Genomic DNA, 26,237 nt, shown 5'->3' with positions numbered 1-26,237 from the left:
TAATAATCAATGTTCACCACATGTAATCTCCCAAGCACGTGGACAAATGTAAGTTATTTTGTAAGTCTAGTCACATTATCACTTTAAGGAAAGAACAATGTTAAGATGAAAATGAGTAAATCAATAAGTGTTTTGGCATGGACTATGATATTTAACACTGTACATGGTTGTATATACACACATGTTGCATTATTCATTGTTGTTTTTGACATTTTGGACCATAAAACAGCTTGTTTTTGTCTTTTTAGGTCACCTAATGAATGTTTTTGTTGTTGCTGTTATTCACTCAGAGTAAATCCTTAAACAAATAATCCGTCTGTTGATTTAATGGTTGCAAGCAGATATTGTGTTACTTATACCAGGGGTCATCAACTTTATTTAAACTGACAATTACTTCAGTGGTACCAAGTAAGAAGAGGGGCGACTTGTTACAAACGCCTCAAAAAGCTAAAGTTGCGGGGTTCACTCTTAATCGCAAGGAATGTTATTATATCTGAAGGGTCTCAGGATGTTAACATTGAATCAGTGTAAGGTAGCAGTATTATATCATTATACGTATTCCCAGTGGGCGACCACAAGTGATGAATTAGTCTGAACCACCTCATCTGACCCATTCACAGGAAATAGACAGTTTGAGGATGCTCAGGCGAAGCTCCATCCATTGAGACTTCTTAAATCAATGAGACAAAGATACATCTGACACACAATGACACACGTGGTTGTTTCAAAGTTCTTCAAGTATGCATCATATATCATAAAGTTATCATTGTTGTGAAGTCAACATTAGCAAAAGACAAGACTAAACTAAGAAAGTATGTGCTCATACACCATAGACTCATGCTCTCAATGTCAACATGTGCATTTGGCCAATAAGGCGGAGACCCACTGACCTAGATTTGTTGACCCCTGAATGTTTTTCACTTTACTTTTTTCCATATGACATAATGGCTGTTGGCAACAAAAGCCAGAGGTACAAAAGCACAAAAATCAAAGAAATGTAACTGACTAAAAAAAAAAAGCAATTGCTCTTTTTGTGAAACCAGTGAAAATCTCAGAAGCAAAGGCGATAAAAAAAAAAAGGAAGACAAGTACCTCATAGTGTATGTTTAAAACTGGGTCCACGAAGAGAAAAAAAGGGAGCACAAATCCCCAAACACAAACACATCCACATCATATACTGAAGTGATTGTTTATCACAAGCTATAATATTGCTATATTCACATGTGTAATAAAAAAGTATGCAGCGCCACTAAATACAACTACTCCCTTGTTTCTTTCCTGAAATTGGCACTCTTCCAGCTTTCAGTCTAATTTCACTGTCACAGAAGAAGTTTGTAATCTCAACAAAGTGCCATAGCGATTTAAAGGTCCATGGCGTTTTGAAACCATTTGCTTTTTTTCCTTAATTTATTTTGATTTTAGCTGCAAAAACAATCTCGTAATTGCATGTTTTGAGATAGTTCCCATTGTTATACTATTGAAACTACCCTTGGTTTATTTCTGGTGCAGTGAGCTTATGTTGGTCTTTTGAAGCATAAGCATTGAATTTCCTCAGGAAATAACTGATAGTGAACTCTTTTTTTTGTCCAGAAACTAAACTTTTCATCTGCGTATAAACAGGATAAACAATGTCTTTGGTTTATTTTTTCATGTTTGGATAGTTAAAGTAGTTGATAGTTTAAAAAAAAAAAAAATTCTATAAATGCATTTTATATTCAAATATGGTGAAATGAGGTTGTTACTTTTTATAGATAATATAAACGAGAGAGGTTAGTGTAATAAATTGTTCAAGTCAATAAAATGGTAAAGTCATTGAGTTGACTTAAAGTGTGGTTGATAAAATTGTTCATTATTAAAAGGGACATTATGAATGGGATAATGAAAAAAGGGCAAAAATGTCAGGAATACACATCGAAATGGAAGGAAATGAAAAGTAAATACAATGTATGACTGGATAGCTTTAAATAAAGGAACAAAGGAATAAAGGAATAAGGAACAGTAGTCTAATTTATGAAACATATGAAAATTACAAACACACAGAAGCATACACACACACACACACAAACTATATAGCTTAATTGATGACTTCACATATGATGTGAAAATGTGATGAAAAGTCATCTGCTAATGCAATATGTCAAGCTAACACCTTCATATCTATCTAAAATACAGGCTATGAATACATGATTTAAAATGTTTACAGATTAGTCAATAAAAATCAGTGCACACATTTGTCACAAGAGTCAGGCTCTTTAGAGCCCTTGCAATTTACTACACTGATTGGAAAATACAATCATCTGATTGGAAAATACAATTAACTACCGGGAGACTGATTGGAACACAAAAGTAGCCTCACAGTGAGTAGTTTATGTTGGTTGAAAGCCAGACTTCCTGCCACCATCTCATCTATATGGGCAATATATTTGTAAAGATGGTGAAAGCTCTCTATATAGTTGCTGTCCCGATAGAGCCTCATCCATAGTTAGCCCAGACGAGTGTATTTGTGTATCACTGCTCATACGCACGACAATTCAAAGTGCTTCACCTTGGCAAAGAAATGTATTTAATTACATTAAAATTGTAGAAATAAAACCAGATATTAAGAAAATAAAAGCACATTTAAAAGAGAAAAGACAATTACAACAAGAGAATCATTACAAAATTAATTAAATGAAGCAAGGATTGGCTCCAGACTTCCCCAACCATATAAGATGGAAGGACCTTATCTACCTGAACAAGCTCAATATTTTGTTTTCAAAGTAATTGCAAGGAGGAAGACCTGAACAACCATCCTCTGATCACACATCACCCAACGAATAAAAAAAAAAAAAAAAAAAAAGTGTCCCAGTGAAAACATGTGCTTTGTGCACAGAAGTCTTTGTCCTGAGTGATTGTGTGCAGTGGTGCAGCAGTGACGGGGGGGCCGGACTCCCCGGTCCGCTCCGGTCCGGGTCCGCCCCCCGCCCCCCTTACTTCCGCCCCTGCTGACTGGAAGCACATGACCGGGCGTGTTTACACCTGCAGTCCAACACGGTCCCCGCTAACCTCGGCTGCACTGCTGACAGGGGCTGCTGCGGTCCTTCACGCCGAGAAAGGAACTCCCCCGCCAGTGAGAGAGGTCGCCGTTTACCGCACGTTCACTGGGAGTCGAGGTGAGTTGGTGTCTTGTCTCGTGTTTTAGCGGCAGAATGTTGACGTTTGTCCCTCCGCGTCTCTTCCGTAGCTGCTAGCCTAGCATGCTAACGTGCGTCTGTGGTTCAGTGGTTGCACCATCAGCAGGCGAGAGGAGGCTCAGAAACAAGATACAACAAGCGTTATCTTAACCATTTTACTCGGTTATAACCGTGGAGTGTGTTTGTTCTTGATGCTGATGTTTAGTCAAGAAAAGTGACAGATCCTGTTAGCTTCTTGTTGCTGATTGTCTTCACCTGTCAGTGACCTGAACAGGTAATTAAACACCTCTCCTCATATCTTCGAGCAATAGTCGGTTATAATGTCTACAGCGTATAAATGTGTGTCATTGAAGCTGCAGTGACATTATTTACACGTTGTCCTGTAATGAACCCATCAGCAGTCTCCAGTGTTGGTCAGATGTTGTTTGTCTGTCTCATGATCAGTTTGTTTATCAGCTGTTTTCTCATCTAAGACACACTGAGCACACTAGACACGAGTGACAGTCAGGACATTAGAGGGACGACTCGTCTTGGGACAGTTTGATGGGAAAGTGAGGAGGTTGATGCATAGATCGAGGGAGAACATGCAAGGGGGTTGGTGTGTGGAAGGAGATACAGACACAGATGATACTGGAAGAAGATGATCGGCTGTGAAAAGTCTGCAGATGGATAACATGATGAAACTGAGCCTGTAAAGGTTGTAGCTAGTTCAATTTTAAAGAACGAGGTCAATTTAATTGTCTCATTTGGCACTGAAATCATATTAGTTGTCATTTTCTTTTATCCATCTTTATTCTTGTGCAAGTCTCAAAGACTACTATCCTATAATTTTTATATTTCTGTCATTTAATCTCTGAATAACTGGTCCTGCACCATTACGAGCATAGACGCAAAAAACACATCAAAACGTGCACAACGTTCGGGAATATGTCGCGATGTCTTTTGTTAATAATTTGGCTAACCGTTTCCGAACGAATCCCAAAAAACTGCAAAAAAAAAAAACGTGCCATAGAAATCAGCATGTTGCCAGGGAGACGCTGATGTCAAAGGAGAGGCAGGCGGACAATATTTTCTAGATTTACTTTGTATTATTCTTTGTGAAGAGTTGACATTTCTCTCTATGCTCCTCAGCTTATCCATCATCGTCCTCTGGCTGGTCAAAGTCCAGCTGTCCAGCTGTCCACCATGGACGAGACCGATGTAGAACGTGAGTCTCGTCTCTTCTCATCTTGTCTCTTCTCATCTCGTCTCTCTGCTTACTTATTTTCTCTGCAATTTTTTTTTTCCCCAGAGGTAACTTTGGCTCTACTGGACGCAGCCAACGATAAAGATGCAGAGGTCCAGGAGCAGGTCAGAAAGTCTGTGTTAACTCTGGGTAAACAGCAGCCAGACCGAGTGCTGGCCATGTGTCAGGACTACCTCCTGAAACACCCCAAGGTAAAACCTCCACTGCACACAGCATTTCATGTGTAGTGTCAGCCAACACGACATACAACTTCCTAACTACCGCGGGTATCCGTATTCTTTCTTTTCATTAACAGTCAAGCATGGCTACAGCTTCACGGTGGTATTGATATTTACCTTGGAGACTACTGCAGCTTTTACGGGGAAAAATGCATACCAGTGTTGTTTTGGAAGTTCTCCAATACTCTTCCATGTTCTGAATTATTATTGATTTAAGGGTGGATTAGAGTCTCAAAAAAATTATGTGGATATACCTGATTTTATTGACTTTAGACAACCCGAGCCAACACTAGTTGCACAGTAATGCTGTAATCTGCTAAGCTGGTCACACACCCGCTAGAGCCGCCCTCATGTAGCTCCCCAGCTTGTTGTGTCAGTCATACTGGTAAAACTCAAAGGTTTGCATATAAAAAAGTAAATATTTAATCATGTTTGGCCACAAAAAGTAATGTTAACATAAATATAGTCGCATATATATTACAATAATATAATTTTCTTAGATACCCATAGCAGTTACCAATCAATGGCTACAGATCATCTGTCTAAATTTGAACAACACTGAGTTAACAGTAGGATGAGACGAGATGATTTTGTAAAGTGAATGCTTTACATGCTGAAATACTCATCTTTACCCTTTTTTTTTTTTTTTTTTTTAATTGGTCGTCATTTCAAGTACAAAACAATCAGTCTTGCGTCGATCAGGAAAACATTTGAACATGCAGCATGACATTTCAAAACTCTCCCTCATCTTTTTTTTTTAATACATGCAGAGACATTTCATCATAGAGCTGTGATTCAGCATCAGTATATGAGGCTGCAGCTCCTTCAGTGTCATACTGTCACAACAATGTCCTTGTGATTATCAGCTGATGGATCATTGCAGAGTCAGTAACGGGACAGAGGAAGTCTTTTCTGTTGAGATGTTACAAATGATCTCTTCCCTATTTATCTAAAAAGTGGTTCCCAATATTTATTTGAAACATGGTGTTCTTATTGCAGATGATTAAATGTACCATTGTAATATTTGCTGCTTTGGGATTTCTTTGTAAACATCATTGTTGTGACTTTCCTCTACTTTTGTTTCTCCATGTGTTCTTCATGTAGTTGGTCGTGAGCCACAGAGTCGTGATTCTTCGAACTATCGAGCTGATTGTCGGCTGCAGGATTGATGAAATTAGCGCTCCCAGAATAAAGAGCATTATCACCTTGGCTTCAGATGAAATGACTCGATCAAAGGTAAAAAAAAATAGAAAAAGAAAATGTTTGAATATAAACATTGTGAATTTTAGATGAAAATAAAAACTCAAACACACAATCTTTTTTACTTATTTGATTTTCAACTGTGTGCCTTTGTGAATCAGGAGGTTGTCCCGGAGTGGCAGCAGGCAGCCAGTAATATCCTGGTGGCTGTGGGCAACAAATACATCAATGATATCATGGAGGAGATACTCAGCAAGTTTCAGCCAGGGGTCTTGCCTCATTTCTTTGTGGTTCAAACACTTGCTAACCTGTCGGATTCAAATGGTAAGAAACTATTTCACGTGTCAAAAAAAAAAAAAAAAGGAAAGGAAAAAAAATCATTGAGTCTTTTTACGAGCAGAGAGAAAATCCACACACAGATCAGGAAGTGAAAACTGGCTCAAAAGCAGAGGCTCTTGTAAAAACAAGAACTTGTTCAACTCGATCAGAAAAGCATTTTCAGGTGGCTCCTGGAGATGATTTGTTGTCTGGATGTTTGGTGATTCAAATCAAATTCACTTCTAGTCTCTCTCCTAATTTTTTTCTCTTATGAACAGAAATAACACACTGTACGGGGTTCTTAGCTGATTGGTGCATCTCCTATTGTGTAGTAATTCAATGAAGCCTGAACTAAATGTGGGCTATTTGTTTAAATGTGATTAATGCTTCTAATCGTCTATTAATAAATACACAGAGGAGCTAATAAATGTCACTGTCAAATGGGAGAGTTCAGGACAGTTAGTTGTAAGCAAAAAAAAGAAAACCTTTGTTTCCGACAAAACTAAGAAAGCTTACCTTTAACTGATTTCATTAATCTTGAAGTGAGTTTGTGTTTGATGCTGGTTTGTCCAGATATTCCTACTGCAACAGGATCAATCGGCAAATAAATGCTGACAGTTAACGTGTTTAGAATAGTCAGTAATAGAGAAAATAAAGACACTGATCTGATCTTTTATCTGTACTGTTTTTCTCAGGGGAATGTTTGGCCAAAGCCTAATTACACATTCTTAGGTTCATTTAAATTATTGTTTTCACAACTCATGTGATTTTAAGATGGTCTTTATGAATACAGTTATCACATTTCTGTTGTAAACCAAAGTCATATCACTCCACAGGGCTACTTTAGAATATTTTGTACTCAGTTAAAATGGTTGATATGAACCATTGTGTATATTTGTCCTTGTTCTCTAGTTTATGGAATGGTGCCCTTCCTCAACGCTATTCTCGGCACCATGTTACCCATGCTGAACATCGCCAAGCAGGACAACATGAAGTGGGTTTTTTCCTCTGGTAAGAACTTCCCAACAGCTTCACCTAAAGTATGAAATATAAATCTTCTTAGTATCTTTGTTTTGTAGGAAACACTTTTATGTAATTTAGCAAAGTCTCTTTTCCAGGACAACTTGAACTTCAGTAGTACAGTGTTTTTTTTTCTTTAGAAACTAATGTAAATGTGTGAATCTTGTCTGTGATTGGATGGATGTACTTGATGACTAAAATCCACACAAAAAGCTCCACACCTCAGCTTCCTGGTGGTTTTTGGATTTTCTACATATTATAAAAAGTCTGGTTATTTGAAGAATGCATGCCAAATTGTTAATTTCACATTTTTCTTTGTTTTTGTTTTTCTGACACTTTGCCTTTACTCCTTTGCCCCCCTGTATTTGTCTCTCTTTTGCAGCTTTGTGTCACTTCAGTGACAGCATTCTGGAGTACTTGGCCAACCTGGATAAAGCTCCCGATCCCACCGTCAGAAAGGACACCTTTTCCAGTGAAATCTATTGTGCCTTTGACACCCTCTTCAATCACTGGTTACAAAGCAGGGAGCCCAAGGTGAGCTCGCTGCTGCAGGTCCATGCTGGAGCTGGAGCACAATGGTTTGAAGTACAGGAATATACAAAACAACAAAGATTACCTACATTCATGTGCAGAGGTTATATTGAAGGCAAGTCCTTTAAAAAAAAGAAGTCGAGGTGAGCCATTTAAAGAAAACGATGCCATTCAAAGTTGAAAAGGCAAAGTTGAATATAGGCGAAACACAGCAGCGGTTTAAAATTTGATTTATGAAAACCTTCATACAATAAAATGTGACAAGTTTACCTTTGTAGCACATGTAAAGTTCTTGAGTGTCCCGAGGGTCTTGGTTTTTATTTCATCAGACTTTACGCTCACCTAAAATGAATAATAATAATAATATAATTTCTAAGAATAAAGTCTCTTAGTGATGCAATCTTATAGAGGATTCTGATGCTCAAATTATACCTGTCAGGTCTCTCCTCAGGATTGATCCGAGAGTATAAGCTGGTGCTCGCAAGAAATGTAGTAATTTCACAAGTTAGCTGGTGTTTCCAAGCCAGTGAGTCAGTTTGTCTTTGCATCTCTTTGTGGTCCAGTTGAGGTTGACGGTGGCTGAGGCAGTGGGCTCGATGTGCCACCTCATGGCCAGCGACAAACTGGAGGAGCAAATTCCCAAAATCATTCCTGCCATCCTGTCGCTGTATAAGAAAACCAATGAGCACTACATCATTAGCAAGGTAGGTGCCATTCTCTTAACAGCTCTGTATAGTTTCGGCAACATCGACTCCTTGTCTGTACAAATGCAGGACCATTGCTCCACATTAATCTCTGAACTATTTCTTATTCATTTATGTTATTTTTCGTTGTCTGATCAGAGTCTCTGCCAAGTCCTGGAAGCCTCCGTCAACATGGGCAGCAGAGTGCTGGAGACACAACTGGACAATCTGCTCTTTGCACTGCATCTCCAGGTACATCAGGCAAACACTGGTGCAACGATAAGAGATTGTACTTGACGTTCTTGTTGCCACTTTAATGAACAAAGTCAGAGCAAAACATTTTCAGTGTGTAATCTGATCTTTTAAAACGACAAATCAGCCATTGGAAAAAATGTTTCAGGAAGTGTTCAGTTAACATTGCAACTGGCTGAAACGTTGAGTAATGCATGAAGCAGACAGTCATAAAAATGTAAAGGTCTAAAGGACATTACAGGAGCAAAACACTGATCATTTACTCTATACTCTCCAAGAAGTATTTCATTTTCTTCATCAAAATATAGGCAATAATGCCAACATATGTGGGTCATTTGCAATCTCATCAATGTACATTATTCGATTATGTGCCACAATTTAATATATTGGATCCATTTTCCTGACCTATCCATATTACTTCCTTTTTTGGTATTTCCTCTTATTATTGTGAATTTATTTTCCTCCTGCTGCTCTTGCCATTGCTGTGTTGTTTAATGTAGCAGAGTAGGATTACTATTGCAACAACACATCATCAGTCGGGGGGGAAGAAGAACGTGTCTCACAACGGTCTAAACCCAATTTCCCTACATTGGCCATCAAAAAAAAAAAAAAACTAAAAAAAAAACGTTAGTTGCTAATTAGATCTTCTTGCCCACTTGCTTATGTAGATGTTGGTTAATGGACGGTGCTTTGATGTTTTACTTTCCAGGGTTAGTTATTAGCCAGAATCTGATAGCAAATGAGAAAATGACTTGGGATGGTTTAAATGCCACAATATCACATCTCTGTATTCCTCTGAGCTCCTCAAGCTAAACTTTAGACTGTAATTTTCTTGTTGAGTTGTTCACAAAGAACAGCATGGAAATCTGCATTGTCAGATGTATTAATAGGCTTGTGACTCAGCCTACACTTGCCGCTGAACCTCACCTGTTGCAAAATTTGACCGCAAATTTGTCAGTGAGGTATCACATGATCTGCATGCAACTGGGTTTATCCAAGCGTGACACAGTACTGGCAACTGTTCAAGCAGCTATCCCTCGTGTTGTTTTTTTTGCAGAGGCTCATTTAAATGTATTTAAACGCTGTTTGAAAACAGATGTGCATAAATAAGCGACTTTAGGGAAATATGTGGTTTTCAAATTAGTTTTCAGTTCTTGTTTTCAACACAGTTGAAACTTGTCACGTGTTACTTTGTGCTATCCAAAGATGTGTGATTGGCATTTCCTTTGGCAGCCAGTATAATTGAAGGTTACTGCCTTTTTGCATTGGCACGATATTCTCATTTCCCCACTAAAAGGTCAGCGCTCACTTCAACAAATCACTGGACGAATATCGCCTAACAGTTCTTGTTTCTCGCAGGTATCTGCTCCTGTTGATTACAACAACCCACAGACGGTGAAAAACCACAACGAGGTTCTGCGATGTTTCAGTTTGCTTGGTACACATTTTTTTTTTCACGTCTGTCAGCTGATCAATGACTTTAAAGGAGTCGATTTGTAAAATGGTAACATGTGATCTGTCTTCACCAAATTCAGTGTCTGGAAACTGTGGGATGCTATCCAACAGACTTCTCTGTGTTTTAATTCTATAGAGTCACAAGAGCAGTAATGAGATGATGCCATAGTGAGCTGCCCTCAATTTCATTCACAAGATAATCATGTTAACTTCAGCAGTCAGTCGTTTTTTTTTTTTTTGTGGTCTCTAATCTCGCTTCTTATTTTTTTCAGCTTTTAAATGTCAAAATGTCCACCTTTCCTTTTCAAACTCTGTTCTTTTACTTGCTCTTGTGTCCCTGCAGTTAAAGCTTTCCCAGACCGGCTGGTTATGTTTGTTCTTCAGAAACTGGAGAACAGCAATGAGCGAAGCAGGATTGGCTCCCTGGCTGTACTGCGTCACCTCATCAACTCGAGCAGTGAGGAATTATGATAATGGATTCAAGCATGACTGCCACCTTTCCTGATTACCGATACACTGTAGTCTGTCACTCTGCACATATCAAAGATTTCGAGAATGCAAATAAATGAATAAAGTGGATGTTTGTCATATAGTCTCATCTAGAGAAAGTGCAGTACATTTGACCAATAATAATCCATTTGTTGAAATTGGTCTTTACCCGGTTCAACAAATCTGGATTTTAATGATTAATTACAGCTTCTACCATGGAAGGCAAAAAGCTCCTGATTCTGGCCAGCATCAGACAACCCATGGCTGACCACAGCAACAAGGTAACGCACACAGTGGACACTTAAGTAGCTAATAGCTGAGATTATTTTCACTTGTAATGTTGGCAGTTTCAACTCTGATGCAGTTTTAAGACCTTTGTACTATGAAATACCAGGCACTTGTATAAAGCGCATTCATTCATATATTTTTATTTATTTTTAATTTGTTGCGATGTATTAATCCCCAGTGGGGGGAAATTCTTTTCCCGAATTGACCCACGGATAGCAGCCACACAAAGTAGTGTTCAGGGGGAGCTGGTGGGGCCTGAGGGTCTTGCTTGGGTTCCCCGGTGCAGGTTTTTTTATTCTGTGTGTTCGGCCAGAGTGCAAGCCACTGCACCAGTATGTGATTTGTCTTGTTTATGTTCTTTTTTGCCTGATTTGTTGTGCTTCTGTCTGTCAGGTAAAGAAGCGTGTGGTCCAGGTCATCAGTGCTATGGCTCATCATGGATACCTGGAGTTGGATGGAGGGGAATTACTGGTTAGATTCATAGTTCAACACTGCGCTTTACCCGACACATGCCAGGTACGACTTTCTTCGTTACAGTTTCCTTCATTCTTATTTGTCTATTTGAGTATAGTTACAATTGTACAACCATAGTTGTAACGGTGGCCTCTGTAGTTAAATGAATGCATTGCAGAAGAAGTCTGTTTTTCCAACTTCTGTTAAAATAAAATAAGAACAATTCAATCAAGAATGTGCAGCTTTGTCCCTCCATACTGTAGAAAATACAATGAAAACATGTGCTCAGTGGACACCATGGACATCGCCTGAATCCTTCTGCCTCCAAATTTAAAATGTAGCAAACAAAGATATCTCTGCCTTTAAAACTTTGTATCGTGAATAGACCTTTGAACACTTGAATCACACCATTTTCATTTCAATCTGTACTCTTGTGTCTGCAGCGAGGTCAGAGGCCCTTCGATCCCGAGGAGGTTACTAATGAGGCACTAAGGACGATGTGTGACAACACCCTACATCTCCTGACCACCACTGTTGGACAACTGGCTGACGTACGTCCACTGTTGATCTTTTGAAGAGATGTTTATCTGTTCTGAAGAAATAAATCTAATAGTTGTGAGCTCTGGTTAGGATATTCTTTTCACTTGGATCAAGGGGTTGCACTTAATACTCTTAATTCACTGTGTGCGTAAAATGTGTGAATGAGATGTGTATCTTGTTTGTTTTGCCTTCAGGTACTATGGCCAAAGCTCCTGCACTATTTGACCCCCCCACAGTACAGCAACGCTACCGCTCCTCTCTGTAAGAGTCTGATAGTGCTGGGAACCAAGAAGAAAAGTAACCAGGAGGCCAGCTTTAAAATAGACTTTATACAAGAAGGTAGGTGAAATATTTACAAAGTATTTTCATCTGTATAGACTTAAGGTAGGGTTAGAGAAATAATCTGCTGTAGGCTATCAAAGTTAGTCGGATTGTTGTATAAAGGTGAATTAAAAAAAATGAAATCAGTTGGTACATCATTAATTTTGTCACATGTGTGCATTTAATAAAGTTAATATTTCTCTTTTTCAGTCAATCTTCCGTCTCCTCAAACAATAATGATCAGATTGCTGGTGAGCATCTTCACACATTGTTCAAACTCTGGTAAAGTTCAAGCAGGATGTCTTGTTTCCTTTGCACCTAATTGAGATGAAGCAAATTTCAACATGAAGTCCTTTCACTAGTTGATGTATATCATGAACTGTCTCAGCAAATGTATTGTTTCACACCAAGTAGGAATTTGTAATGGAATGCGAGACTTCTTAGTTCTTTCTCATCACATTATATTCTGTTATAAACAGCTTTTGGGATCCACAGGCTAAGAAGTCAGATACTTGTAATTGGAAATGACTTTAAATGAAATCTGTACTGGTTACTTTTATGATTATTTACTTTAGTCTTCTGATTTTATATTGGGGACACTCTTTGAAGGTTAGGTGTTTGTTATATGACCTGCATGTGCCCGTGTTGTTTTAGGTGAATGCAGCTTTCCCCTTCGGTTGCAGAGGTCATGGAGCTCCCTCCTTGTCTCTGCTCCAAATCCTGAGTAACAATATTCACCCCAAAACAGAGTTCCTCTGGGAGAACGAGATCCCTCCTCTGCTCTCGTTATTAGAGGGTATGAAAATGTGTGAATGTGGCTTTCCTCCTTTTGAGGAAATCTAATTGTAAAATACAAGATATATGGCTGCACTCCACTTGAGTTTGGAATGGCATCATTTTGTGCTAACGCCATGTGATTGTGATCCAGTTTATGTTATTAGAAAGCTTCAAACAAGTTCAACTACTTTTAGCAACATCATACATTTAACAATTTTTCATGTGCCCTCTACATGTTTACAGGCAAGAATGATCACCAGTTGGTGCCAATGAAGTATTTTTATAATCACAGATTACCCTGACATGCACACCAGCCATCTCTTTTCAATATCTACCTCTTAACTTTGCACATTCTTTTTTTTTTTCTATCAAGTGTAGTCGCTGTCTCCCTTTTAATGGAAACTGTCTTACTGTTGTTGTCTGCAGAGTCAACTGCAGACAGTCTGGATAAGAAGCACTGGGAAGAGAAACTACTTAAGGTATGGTTTTAAATGTGGAATTCTAGTATTTCATCCATTACGACAAGCCCCCTTTATGTTCATGGAGACTAAATGCACCTTATGACCATTATAAATCTCTTTACACAAATTTTGATAATTTGAAAAGCACATTCTGATACAAAGATTTTTACAAACCAGTTTGAGAGATTAGTTGTTTGAGTGTCCCTCTACATGTGATTTTCCAGCTCTTGTCCAAAACTGTGGCATCGATTGACGACGACAAGTGGGTGTGTCAGTTGGCAACTGAGGCAACGAGATACCTCTCCACTTATAACAACGCCTTAGAGGAGAAGGTTTGTGTTTCATTAACTGTTGCAGCTTTCGTTTGTCATCAGGTCGACCAGTATTGAAGTTGTAGTTAAAATTTAAAGGTTAATAATGTTGGTTATTGTGGGAACTTGACAGCCACACAGTGTGGACACGTACAGCTGACCAATTGAATACAACCCCACAAAGACCGATATATAAATGTTCACAAGTTCAAACTCAAATAAAACTACATAATCGTACACAACTGTATAAATGATCTTTTTCTCTTCCTTTAGAGCTTCCTTTACCGCTTCATTGGAGTGACTCTCCAGCAGTGTTTCAATAAGGAGGTGGTAAAGAAACAACTGCAAGAAGTCCTGCTCACAGCACGACACAATGATGCAGTCGAAAGAGAGGTATGTTGTAATCTCTTTCATAGAAACCTCAGTCATAGTACCGAGGAGTTTCACACATTTCCAGTCTGACTTCCATTGTCTGTCATGTGTTTTTATCAGGGAGTCTCAATGGGCGTCGGTCTGTGTGCCAACAGCCACTTAGAGGGAACTCTAGCCAAGCTGGACGAGTTTGGCAAGTCGGATGCCTTTAAGAAGTCCCCAAGCATCTTCAACTTGCTCAAAGTACAAACATTGATTATGATGCTCCAAGGAAAACGGGCAAATGAAGGGGGCATGTTTTTAAGTTTCTTTTTATGGTAAAATCTCAATAAGCCCTATTCATCTGTTCATTTGCCCACCAGGAGCGTAATGATGTTGAGGTGGAGAAGGTGAAAAGCACACTCATCCTGTGCTACGGTCAGGTGGCTCTGAACGCACCTCCAGAGAAGATTCTCAGCCGCATTGATCAAGACATCCTTCGCTGCATTAGCAAACACTTCAGTACCAAGGTGAAGTAAATCCTGAGCCAGGAAAATTAAAATGCATTTTAAAATCAACTGTTTTCATGGCAATAAGCATTAAGCTGTAGTGCTATTGAAGAAAAAGTCAGGCAGTGTATCCGTGTGCTACAAGTGGGGCCTAAGTTAAACCTCCTGAGCATCAAGCATGGAGTTTTTACCTCCAGGTTCAATGGCGCACAATCCTTTTCATTCCATGTAATAACGGGTTGTTTTTCAAACCATGCAGACAAAATTATTCATATTTGTTGTGCTGTTCAGATTTTCAAATAATAGTGTTCTGATGGAGCAACGTTTCCCACAATAGGATACAGTTTTGGTTTGTTCTTTACGACACTTAATCACCTCTTTTTTCATACAGGTTCTGGGGATTAAAGTAGAGACAAAGGTATTGTCAAAGGAGTGCAGGGACTTTGAGTTTTCTTGTATTTTGACTATTAACATTTTCTCTTTCCTCTCTTTCATGATGCCCTCCTTTCTTACTGGAGTTTGCTTTCGGTTCTGCTCAATGGTGATGATGCTGTCACTGGAAAATACGTCCTCACTAATCAAGAGAATAAGATTTGAGAACAATTAAGCAGCTACTTTTTCTTCAAGGTTCCTCAGCAGCCATTAATGATTAAAAACTAATCTGGCTTTGCTGTAGGTTATGAACGATGTTAATTCTTTCCAGTGCAGCTTGACAGCCATGTTTAATTTTTCAAACACATATTACTATTACCCTCAAGTTTGCAGTTCAATCAGAATTAATCCTCAAGTTCTGGTAAAAATAACACTTAAAATGCACTTCCTCAAATATTCAAGTAAGTGTTGAAGAGTGACAGCCTAACACTTCATAGATTGCATTTTGGAATTATTAATAACATCTGCTTTATAATTTTTTTTTGTGTAAATTTAATCCCATTAAGACCTCGCTTCTTTCCTTGGGTGGGAAATGAATCAAAATATGAAGGAAACCTTGAAGAAAAAAACCTGTACTCCACAAAAATCAGCCTCTCTGCATTAACCATGACTCTTTAAATAGCTCATTAATGAAACAGTCCTCAGTTAATCGTGTGTACATCTGATTCCGGTGCTGTGACTACTTTGTATTGTAGAATTATACCTCTATACACCTCTCTTTTCTTGTTTTGTCTATGATTGCCTGAAGGTACAATATGTGAGTCCTGCGGTGTAATGCCACTTTGTGCACTGGGTGGTGGAGTTGAGTTGAACGGTTTGCCTGCAGTTTGGCTTTCACTGTCATTTCTGTTTGTTGTAAGCTTGGAGTTACCTTTTCTTTTTAATGAGAGCTGTTAATACATTTTTGTCACTTTCATTAAATATCCTTGCAGTTTTCCCTCATCTAATGCTATTTCAAAAGAGCAGAAGCAACCTGCAACATCATTCAAAATATGGTTCCATAACTCCAGATTGGAGAAATCCTCTCATCCACACCCTGTTGTTGTTTTGTACTGATGTGATCATCCTATACATCGAACTTAATAACCTAATAAGTGAGGAGATGAGGTAGTCGATGGTCTGTACAGGACTGAGGGTGAGAAGACAGCTGTGGTAGTCGTCACAGGTGTAACTGTTGTCTCATTTCAGTGATTTTCTTATGAGACCGTTTAGTCAAGGAAATAGTTAAAAACAAAAAAAAAGTCAGTGATTCCCCTGACTTGACAATTTTGTCAATTATGGCAATAACCTGCAGAAAATCACATAAAATGCATACAAACTTTTTTTTAAATCTTTGAGGAAATTGGCGATATACTTGTATTATTTTTTGTGAGTATTCAGATTATAATACCAGTTTTTTTTTTGGGGGGGGGACTGAGATCGGACATCTCAAGGTGATATTGGTACATCACAGAGCTGCTAGTTGGCCTGCTAACAGTCTGAGATGATGTGGCTTTTGGTTTCATTCTGTTCAATGTGTTTGGTTGCATAAGGCTTGTAAATCTTGCATATTGTACCTTTTCAAGGTGGTTTTCTCTTAATTACTTGCAAGTTACTCATCCTGAGTGTGAAAAATACTTTTAATTATTCTTGCTATTTTCGAAAGGTTCTTTGGCTCTGATCTAATCTGCTATCTTTTAGGCAGAGCCTTCAAATGGGTTGCTTTTGTATCAATTTCTAACTAAACAACTCAAAAGCTTCTCTCCATCTGTAGTAATGGAGGATCAATCTCCAATATCTCTGTTGGATTAATTAGGTTGCTTGGTGATTGCTGGAATGGTCTTGATTTTACTTTTGCTTTTGCTCTTTTTAGAGTTGCATCTGCTGAGTGGCGCTGCAGTGCATCTTGATCATTTCACTCCTGAAAACCTTCTTTGTGTGTCTTTTACCTCGTTATTTTATATGTGTGTGTTTGCAGGACCTCACGATGAAGCTCAGTTTGATTCAGAGTGTAGGACACATTGGCAAAGCCATCAGCGAGTGTGCGAAGAAACAAGGCTACGTCTTCTCTCGCAAGCAGGAGCTCATTACAGTCATGCTGGTCAGATGTTTGAAAGCAACCTCAGTTATTTGACAGTGATTTACAACATTTACATCATCAGTTAGTGATCTGATCATTCTTGCTGCCGTTGTTGTCTTCACTGGTTAGGATTTTATCAAAGCCGAGGCAGCAGACTCACTGAGGACTCCAGTTCGCCATCTTGTGATGACCACATGTGCCAACCTTATGTATCCTCTTCTCCTGGAAAGCTGCTGTATGTTGTCTCATTACACATGACAGAAACATTTTCTTTTTATATGTACAAACGGCTCTTTTCTTTAAGCTCACCATGACATTTTATTTCACGGTCCTCATAGGTCAGTCTGTGGTTGTTGTTCTCGGACTTTCTGTCCTGTTCCAGTGTTTTCTCTTTGACCTAAAGTGCTTCAGGCCGCTGGACCCTGGACTGAGTGAGAATGAGAGCTTTGACTTGCTGAAGCTGTGTGTGAACAGTGCATTTTCTCTGCCACCTGAAACGCACACCCCTGAGAAAATGAAAGAAGAGGAAATACTCGACCCCAAGCGAAGAAAGGTGAAGTGTAGACGCAGTGCTTCTGCTTCAAATATGGTGTTTTGTTAATGTTGTCGTTCTTCTTAAGGATGTCAAATAATCTAAGATGACTTGAGTGCAACATTGTTCCAGAAGTCATCATGTGTCCTTTCTGAAATGTTCTGGTAAATCTGTGCAGGCTTTGTACAAAGACACTATGGCTGCTCTGCAAGACCTGCTGAAGAGTGTTCTGGCCAGGGATGCCACTCCTGATGGCCTGCAAAGTGTTTTCAAGGTCAGCCCCGATATTTTTGTCCCAAACTGACCATTTTTGCATCATTCTTTAATTTGTCAATCAGAAATTTGTGAAGTATCGTTCATGGATAATGAGCAATATGCCTGCATTTTGTTTGTATTAAAGTGTGTTTTGATGTTGTGTTGTTTTGTGCAGCACATAGAGTCCTGGTTGAGTTCTGGACAGGATCACGAGAGGGAAAGAGCCGTCTCCGCCACTGCACACATATTGGCTTTCTATCTGGACAACCTGACCGTCAAGGTACACACACGCACATCTGCAGTTACACATGCATGCATTTATCAGATCAGTAGTATTTTATGAATCATATAAAACCATTTCCTCTCTCCATACTATTCATTGAGAAACTGACAGTGATCTGTCCTTTAATTGTGTGTTCATATTGGTTTAGTCAGCACATTGCCATAAGTTGCTAATTTGCTTTAGTTGTGCTTGGAGAGAACCAAGTTTCAGTAAATCTTCTTTCTTCTGCATGTTTATGTAGAACATGGTGTCTTTCCACAACCTTGGAGCCCTGTTGGGTCGACTCTCTCCACGATGTTCTGACCCTCATCCTGCTGTACGTGCTGCTGCAATGGACTGTATATACACCCTGCTTTACATACAGCTGCGATATGAAGGTACAGACACCTCATTTGTTATTTACCTTGACAGGAAACTGTTATATCGTGAATGTCCGTTTATTAGTTTTGGCATGATGAAACAAGACCTCGTCTTAAACAAGGTTTTTAAAAGCTAGAAAGTGAAAAGGTTAACTTCTGAGATCCGAGTATAAACCACAACTTTCATGTTCTTTAATAACACCTTGTAACTGTTATTTAAGTCAAAGTTGATGTTGAATCTGTGCTGGTTCCCAGGTTTTGCCTTAGATTACAAGGACGAAGGTGTCGACTCTCTGCAGCTTTTAAAAAACCAACTAGAAAACCCTGATCACTCGGTTCTCTACAAAACCTGCTCAGATCTCACAAAGGTACATTTTATATCACACAAATGTTTAACTCAGCCCAGTGCAGTGGGCTTATTTGGATTTATTCGTTTTTGGAATACTTATCAAGTTGAGAGTTTTTAAAGCATCCTGTACAGTACAATCATGTGTAACTTCATCCTGTCCTGCCTTTGTCAGGTGATGAGTAAGCGTCTGCCTCAGCAGCAGCTGGCGACGTTGGTGTTCATGTTGTTTGAAGGGCTGGTGGACAGCCAGACGAACTGCTCCAGAGCGTCTTCTGTCATCCTTAATACTCTACTAAAGAACAGAGGAGCCGGGCTGCAGGATCTGGTAGCTTATGCTTACTGTTTCATAATCTTTATTGTCTGATGAAATCCATGATTTCTTTTTATAAGATGTAAAAACAGACATGAAGTATTTGCTTTTTCTTTTGTTTTCTATATTATAGGTCCCAGAGATGCTGGAGGTGCTACATGTGCGTCTGCAAAATATCACAGAGGAGCAGGTCAAGATTGATTATTATTTCATTCTCAATATTTTTCATGGTTATTTTTTGAGAAGATTTATGAAGAAGAAGAATTGTACTTTATTCCTTGGGGAAATTTCGTCACTGAATTGACTCCTCGGTAAGAAGCCACATAGCGCAGAGCTCAGGGACCCCTGGTGGATATTTTTTTTTGGGGGGTGGGGGGGGGGGGTTTGGGAAGGAAACTCGTGCACAAAAGTGGAGAACATGCAAACTCCACACAAGGCCCTGAGCTGCATTTGAACCAACAACCTTCTTGCTGTGAGGAGCTGTGCTGTTACCATGCAGCCTAAATCAGGATTACCTTTTATCATTAAAAAAAAAAAAGACACTTATTACTGTTTTACTGTAGGTGAGAGTTGCTGTTGGACAGACGGTGCTCATCCTGGCTTCTCAGCATCTCCAGACGGTTATCAACGCACTAATTAACCAGCCACTCCCTTACGACAAGTATGTATTCGTCATTTGAAATACATCAAAGGCTCTGCCTCTGCATGTGAACACAATGTTTCATCAAGTCGGTTCTACGTCATTCTTCATAGAAAGTGATTCAACAGTGTGCTTATTTGTGCAGCTGGACATGTGAGATGTGGATGGCTTTGGGGGCAGACCCCATTGTCGCCAGTCAGATCATGGAGATGGTGATGGAGAAGCTTCTCATCAGCGCACCCTACATGGACAAGGAGTCCATGATGAGGGGAGGCTCGACAAAGGTGGCCACCAATCAGCCGCTAGCTGTAAGTCGGGCGTGTTGCTGGCTCCTTGATATTCACACACACACACACACACACACACACACACACACACACACACACACACACACACTTGAGTTTAATGCAAACACACACTTTCCCTATGATAGAAGATAATGGTAACAAAACAAACAACTGTAAGGGAAGCAGCCCACATGAAAGCCAATTGATGTCGACTAATAAATTATTCATAAATGATGGAAGGTCATTTTGAGCAAGGTCTTTTTTTTTTTTTTTTTTGAGTAGCAAATCTTCTATAGTTGGATAGAATATGTGACGTCTTTGACCCAGTTTCCATACATGGGTGGCAATGTTTCTCTCCATTTTTTTCTTTGCAATAGGAGGGTACAGAAAGCTTTTAAATTGGTCTTTTGCACCTCTAAATTTACAGTCTTTGCAGTCACTCCAAATATTGCAATAAATGGACACGATTTTACTGCAGTATTAGATATTTTTTAACCTTTAAGTGTTAAAGGTTGATTCCCCGAAGCTTTTGCAAAGTAATTTTAACTCTTGTGTTAAATATCAATTCTAATAACTCTTAAGTTACTGTAAAATGAAAAGTCTTGTAAGATGAAAATAACTAATGCATGTCGAATTCCAAAATCAAGGATGTATATTTTTTTTACTGTCCAATTTGGCAGTTTGGCCAAATGGTTCACATGTTCAGTTTCGCGCCGTCTGATTGGGTGTTGTGATGCTTTTATTTTAAACTGAATAGCAAGTGTTAAAAGTTGAGCAGCAGATGGAGGGTGACTCAGGTTTTCTGTCTGTGTGATGTTTGTCTGCAGATGACATGTGGTCTCAAAGAGCTGCTGTTAAATGGCCAGACTCAGGAGGCGGCAGTCAATCTGTTCCCTCGGCTCTTCTCCTGTCTCACCATCAGAGTCGGCGCAAGTGTTGGAGTCGCTGCACCAAAGATCAAAAACACTAAACAAACGGCCCCCATACACGTAGCAGGGTAGGCAAGCTTTTTCATCCTTCAAAGAAAACATGTGTTTTAAGAAAGTGTATTGGAGTGTCCTGATGGTTTGTCGTCTTCCTCCTTCTCAGAGTGGCGGCTGACGCACTCAGAATTCTGTTAGCGCGAGCACAGTTAGATGAAGTGATGAAACGACTGGATGAAGAAAACACCTGGGACGTATTGAAGGAACCAAGTACACACACAACAGGAATTACTCTACTAGCAAGGTAGACACATTAAACCAGCTGATTGCAGATGGGCCTTGTTAGAAATTAGTAAATGATACTATTAAAGGTCTGCAGAAAAATTACAAGAACAAAGATGTATTTCATAGAATTCCTAAATATGTCAAATTATATTCTTCCCCACGGCTGTTCAAAACGCAAGGTAACTGTTCAGTGTGACAGCAATATTCAACTGTGTGAATTCGTGTCTGTTCTTGCTCTGAAGGGCGATGGCAAAGCATGCTGGTCCCAGGTTGCCTGCAATCGTGGAGTGTTTGTGTCCGTCCTTGAACAACATCTATGAATGTCAGAGGATCACTGTCACGGCCTTCTTTTCTGAGGTGATACACACAAAACCTTACTGACCATGAGAAACTTACCGTGTCTGCCTGAGACTGATCCCAGTTTATCAACATTACTCATAACTTTTAAGACCTAAATGTCTATCTGTATAACTGTATGAACTCCAGTACTGTGCAAAGGATGGTTGTGTGGACTATATGTTTGGGTTTGCTGTCTTTATGGTGTTACGTAGCGCACAAGTATTATTTTTACCCTTCTTTTCTGAAACGTACGACTGCTTCACATCGACTGGAGAACATTAATAACATGATTTATCAGGATAGTGCGTTCATTCATTTTGAGCCCCTCTCGTTCCCAGCTGCTGAACCATCACGTGGTGACAGAGTTGATGTTAATAGATGTGTTGATGAACAACATGATGGAGAGGATATCGGATCCTTGCTGCACAGTTCGCATGTTGGCTGTGCGGGGGCTGGGAAACATAGCCGTGGGATCACCTGAAAAGGTGCGCATGCACGCACACGGGCAAAGTATGAATACTACAAAATCTCTTACTAGTTTTTTTTTTTACTGTTCTGTTTTCTCCCTACATCAGGTAAATAAATATGCCAAAGAGCTGCTGGCAGCCATGAGCTCAGGAATGGAGGAGAAAGATGACCCAGGTTTGTGAAGTTCATCACCTGTTGAGTGGAGCTCATCTATTATACTACGGTTTTACAAGTTGGCTGCCTCTATTGAACATGCTGCCGATTTAACATGTGTGGTTTCTTCTGCAGGTAAACTGATCACCCTTGAAGCCATGTCTGGTCTGTCTAAAGTTCTGCTCTACCTGGACGAGAAAAATGTCCACTTACTTGTTGTGTACATCTTCATGAAGATCAAACCGTTCTTGGAAAATGTACGTTTTCTTGAAATGATTTGATTTGAAGCTTCATTTAAAAGCCGCACCCAGAATGTTGTATTCTGGATGAATATTGCTTAAACAATTTGATCGTGAATTCATCTCTGATGGAAGTCACTCGGGTCCAATTCAGCTGAATGCTAACGGTGTCACTTTCTGACTCAACCAGGAGAATGATGATATCCGCTGCGCTTCCATCAATTTGATGGGAAACTTGTCCAAGTTTGGCTCCGGAGAGCAAGTGTTCAAAGACCAGATCCACAATGTCCTGGTCAGCTTGCTGCTACACCTGGCCGACCCAAACCCCCAGGTGGTCAAGGTACCGCAGGAAAACACACACGGACAAACCTTTTAGGAGGTGAAATTCCATGTTGTTGTGATGCACATTTGAAATTGGCCTCTTTATTTGTTCAGGCATGCAAGTATGCGATGCGAGTGTGTGCTCCTGTGGTGGGATCAGAGCAGATCACAGCCATGTTTCAAAATCACCTCCATGAAGACAAGAGCTTGCACTATGGAGAGTTTATCAATGACCTCACAAAATACCTGGTAAGAATTGGGTGAAATGCACTAGTTCCTGTTTACCAGTTTGTGTTTTAAATATCTGTAGTTTTTCCTGAGGTTGATTTTTAGTGTTGGTGTCATCTGCCATCTACCTTCAAGAGTCAGATGCCCTTAAACTTTTCTACATTTCTAAAGTGAAGATGATTTCTTTAAAAAGAATCGTCCAACAGAAGTTAAAATAATGGGGTGCGAGGAGTTGTTTGTCGACCTTCAGTGCATGTTTTGTTTGTAGATTCAGGACTTCCCCGGCATGCTGAACTTCTACCACATCTCAGTCGTCCAGTTCTTCAAGAGTAACTGGGCGGAGGTCCGAGCAGGAGCGGCCATGTTTATAGGTACGACAACGCTATTATCTCACTCAATACCGTCAAAGACTTTTCTCAGAAAGTCGCAACTGAAATGGAAACTGTTTTTGTAGACAAGCGGTAACAGCAGCGAGTTTTATTGTTGCCATTAAGGTTAATACAGAAACGTGTCACCTCGCATGCTGTGAACTGATTGTATTGGCCGTCGCCCTTCAGGGTTTTTGCTGGGGAATCTTCAAGAAGAGCATCTCTCCCACCTTAACATGGGCACCATCAGTAAAGGTGCTGCAAAATACAATTTCTTTTACTTCAGAAAATGAAAGTGCATTCAGTTCTGCTTTTTGGTGTTAACGGTTTGCGTGTATTTCCGTCCACAGGTTTAGTGATGTTGCTCCAGGATCCAGATCCTGTGGTGAGGGTGAAAGCCGCCGAGGCAATGGGACACTTTCATTAACGCACGTACACCAGCATGAACATTGCGCAGCTCGTGCTTTTAGTTTACGAAAATATTCTGCACGCCATGTAAAAAGTGTAGCAAGTAAATGTCTGCTGACTATAGTACCTGCAACAGACGTTAAACCAAAACTTGGACCAAAACAGTAAGAAGGGTAAAGTCAGACAAAAGGTCACTTTTATCAATAAAATCATACCAATGAACAATGAAAACACACATTCAGAGACATCAATTCATTCATTCATATCTACTGTACATATATAGTCCTCCAGCAGCTTTAGCTTGTCACTTTTCAAGGGTACTTGGACGAGGTTTTAATTCTGCTTCATATTTTAATGACCAGGGACTGTGTTGCTTTTTATAGATAAATGTCGTCTGTAGCGTCAGTGAGAGAAAATATATATATATATATCACCCGTCCAGGAGGTTTTTAATGTAAAAGTTATAACACATTTGAACAAAATTCTATTTTTTTTTCTTTTTAGATATTATAGTTTCTTCAAATAGCTGATGTGCAAGTGAGAATTGCACACGTACGATACATGTGAGAGATTTTATCTGAGTCTGACTTGTGCATGTACCTCTAGTTTTATTGGCTTTCAGTGAACATATCTATGGAAGTACATTTTAGTTTGGGGCTTTGTTTGAATGTACTTGATCTTTGGATCTGAGCTCGACTCTCAATAGAAGACCCAGAGAAGCATGTTTAGATGTGCAGCGACCTGGAACATTTAAAATGAAGACTTTTATCACTGCGAGGTAGTCTTGTGTTTAAAGGGTATGTGTCATAGTAAATAGGACTCCCTGTGTGTCATTACTGTGTGATTCGCATCATTTGCAGATCAGAAGGGCCAGCAATAACGAGCTTAACTTTGAAAAAAAAAATGTTCATTTCTGTAGCGCACGTGAGCTGGCTTGTTGAGAACACAAATGAGAAGGTTTCAGTGCCAACGTCAACTCCGTCACCTCCATCACTGCCCACCACTTCAGCCTCATCAGCCTGCTTTCACACTGATTCGTGATTCACTTTCCTCATCATCATTCCTCAGCGACAAACAACTGCCACAACAACTTTGCCAAATCTTCTGTTAGCCTTCATGAATGCACCAGCCAATTGACGTCACCATCGTATGTCTTAGGTGAAGTTCGTTTGTGCGGATCCAAGTTTAGGGATGAAACTCGACTTAATTTAGTGCTTCTGAACGAGCCGGCTTCATAAGTCCGTTTTTACTAACCAGTGTTTTCAGGCAGGACTGTAAAAACAGTGCCAAATGTCCATTGATATCACACATTAGAACAAAAAAGATTTATAGTGATCCTGATGACGATTTCCTCTCTTTCTCACTATGAATACACTTAATGTTGTTTCATCATACGTTGTCATTAATGGATGCATGTAGTTTTAGTGTCGTAGTCTGAATCTGCTCTCTTCATTATGTGTAAATACACTATGTGTGACTGGTGTTTTCAAAATGTCTGTACTTGTAATTGTAAGACGCACGTCACCAAATCGATCCACTGACAGCCAAGCAAGGGTGGATGGAAAGTGAAACATTGATTTGGTGACGTTACAAATATGTTAAGTATACATCCAATATTGGGTTTGCACTTTTGAAGCTCTGCCCATGCCGCTCCTGATCTGAGCACTGCAGGGAAACCTAAGCTGATGAATTTCCAAAGTTAAGGGTACTACTTTTTCTGTTGTTTTTTTTTGCACTTGAGAAAAAGCCTGTTCTTGTTATCAAATATATCCTCAAAGCAAACTCTTGAATCTTTCACTCACATCTTGAGGAAATCCTGAAGGCTGCTCTCCCAGATGTCTGTTGCTTAAATGCTCCACAAACAGGCTTTTAGCACTTTCTAACACTACAGCTTGGCTTCGCGGAAATACCGAGTGTTCTTGGGTTTTAATGACCGTTATAAACTTTGTCCCACTTAATTGATTTTATTTTTTTTATGTTTACACTTTTTTTTTTTTTTTTTAACAATCTTGTTGAATGTATGTTTGTCAAATGGCGGTACGACTATTGTTTAAATGTATGAATTTGGACTCTTACTTTTCCTTGTTTTTTTGGGGGACCAGTAGAGAATGATGAGGAAAGCAATCATTGTATTTAAATAAAGAAATAAACATTCATTCAAACATTACTGGCTAATTGTCTCTACTTGATATATTAATCTACAATCACTTTATTAAATTTAAAGACCATTTATTCTCCTGTTAGATCTAGTTCGACGCACTCAAATATATTCCTCCAGGCAACGTTTTTCTCACTTATTTCCTTCAGATGCAGATATTTTTTATCACACAAATAAGCAGTACAGGCAAACCCAGTATGGACACAAACTTCATATTGTGACTGTGAGATAAGTAGTAACCACTA

The 26,237-nt window shown here is 39.4% G+C and overlaps 1 protein-coding gene across 1 annotated transcript; it reads left to right on the top strand.

Annotated features, from left to right (window-relative positions):
• Positions 1–3,018: 3,018 nt before the first annotated feature.
• mroh1 (maestro heat-like repeat family member 1) lies at positions 3,019–26,022 on the top strand. Its single transcript, XM_080501366.1, has 45 exons — positions 3,019–3,152; positions 4,305–4,380; positions 4,465–4,610; positions 5,742–5,873; positions 5,999–6,161; positions 7,068–7,166; positions 7,558–7,709; positions 8,270–8,410; positions 8,549–8,641; positions 10,001–10,079; positions 10,440–10,553; positions 10,793–10,866; positions 11,267–11,389; positions 11,770–11,877; positions 12,061–12,205; positions 12,398–12,438; positions 12,842–12,983; positions 13,391–13,443; positions 13,650–13,757; positions 14,010–14,129; positions 14,229–14,351; positions 14,471–14,617; positions 14,988–15,014; positions 16,986–17,108; positions 17,217–17,296; positions 17,499–17,640; positions 17,798–17,893; positions 18,050–18,154; positions 18,399–18,534; positions 18,772–18,884; positions 19,038–19,190; positions 19,309–19,365; positions 19,739–19,836; positions 19,961–20,123; positions 20,930–21,099; positions 21,192–21,329; positions 21,553–21,667; positions 21,988–22,134; positions 22,225–22,291; positions 22,406–22,527; positions 22,700–22,849; positions 22,945–23,079; positions 23,327–23,429; positions 23,616–23,681; positions 23,777–26,022. The coding sequence occupies exons 2-45, from the start codon at positions 4,359–4,361 to the stop codon at positions 23,851–23,853; spliced, it is 4,908 nt and encodes a 1,635-aa protein (XP_080357492.1). The 5' UTR covers positions 3,019–3,152; positions 4,305–4,358; the 3' UTR covers positions 23,854–26,022.
• Positions 26,023–26,237: the final 215 nt, after the last annotated feature.

Source organism: Blennius ocellaris (assembly GCF_963422515.1).
Source record: "Blennius ocellaris genome assembly, chromosome: 8".
Classification (NCBI taxonomy): Eukaryota; Metazoa; Chordata; class Actinopteri; order Blenniiformes; family Blenniidae; genus Blennius; species Blennius ocellaris.
This window is presented reverse-complemented; position numbering and strand designations above follow the sequence as displayed.

What these genes read in the sequence shown, in the direction of transcription:
- mroh1 (XM_080501366.1), top strand. Translation starts at nt 4,359, where the DNA reads ATGGACGAGACCGATGTAGAAC. An exon ending in GAAGTGGGTTTTTTCCTCTG is followed by an intron (nt 7,167 to 7,557) that starts GTAAGAACTTCC and finishes TCTCTTTTGCAG; the next exon opens with CTTTGTGTCACTTCAGTGAC. An exon ending in GAGCCGGGCTGCAGGATCTG is followed by an intron (nt 19,191 to 19,308) that starts GTAGCTTATGCT and finishes TCTATATTATAG; the next exon opens with GTCCCAGAGATGCTGGAGGT.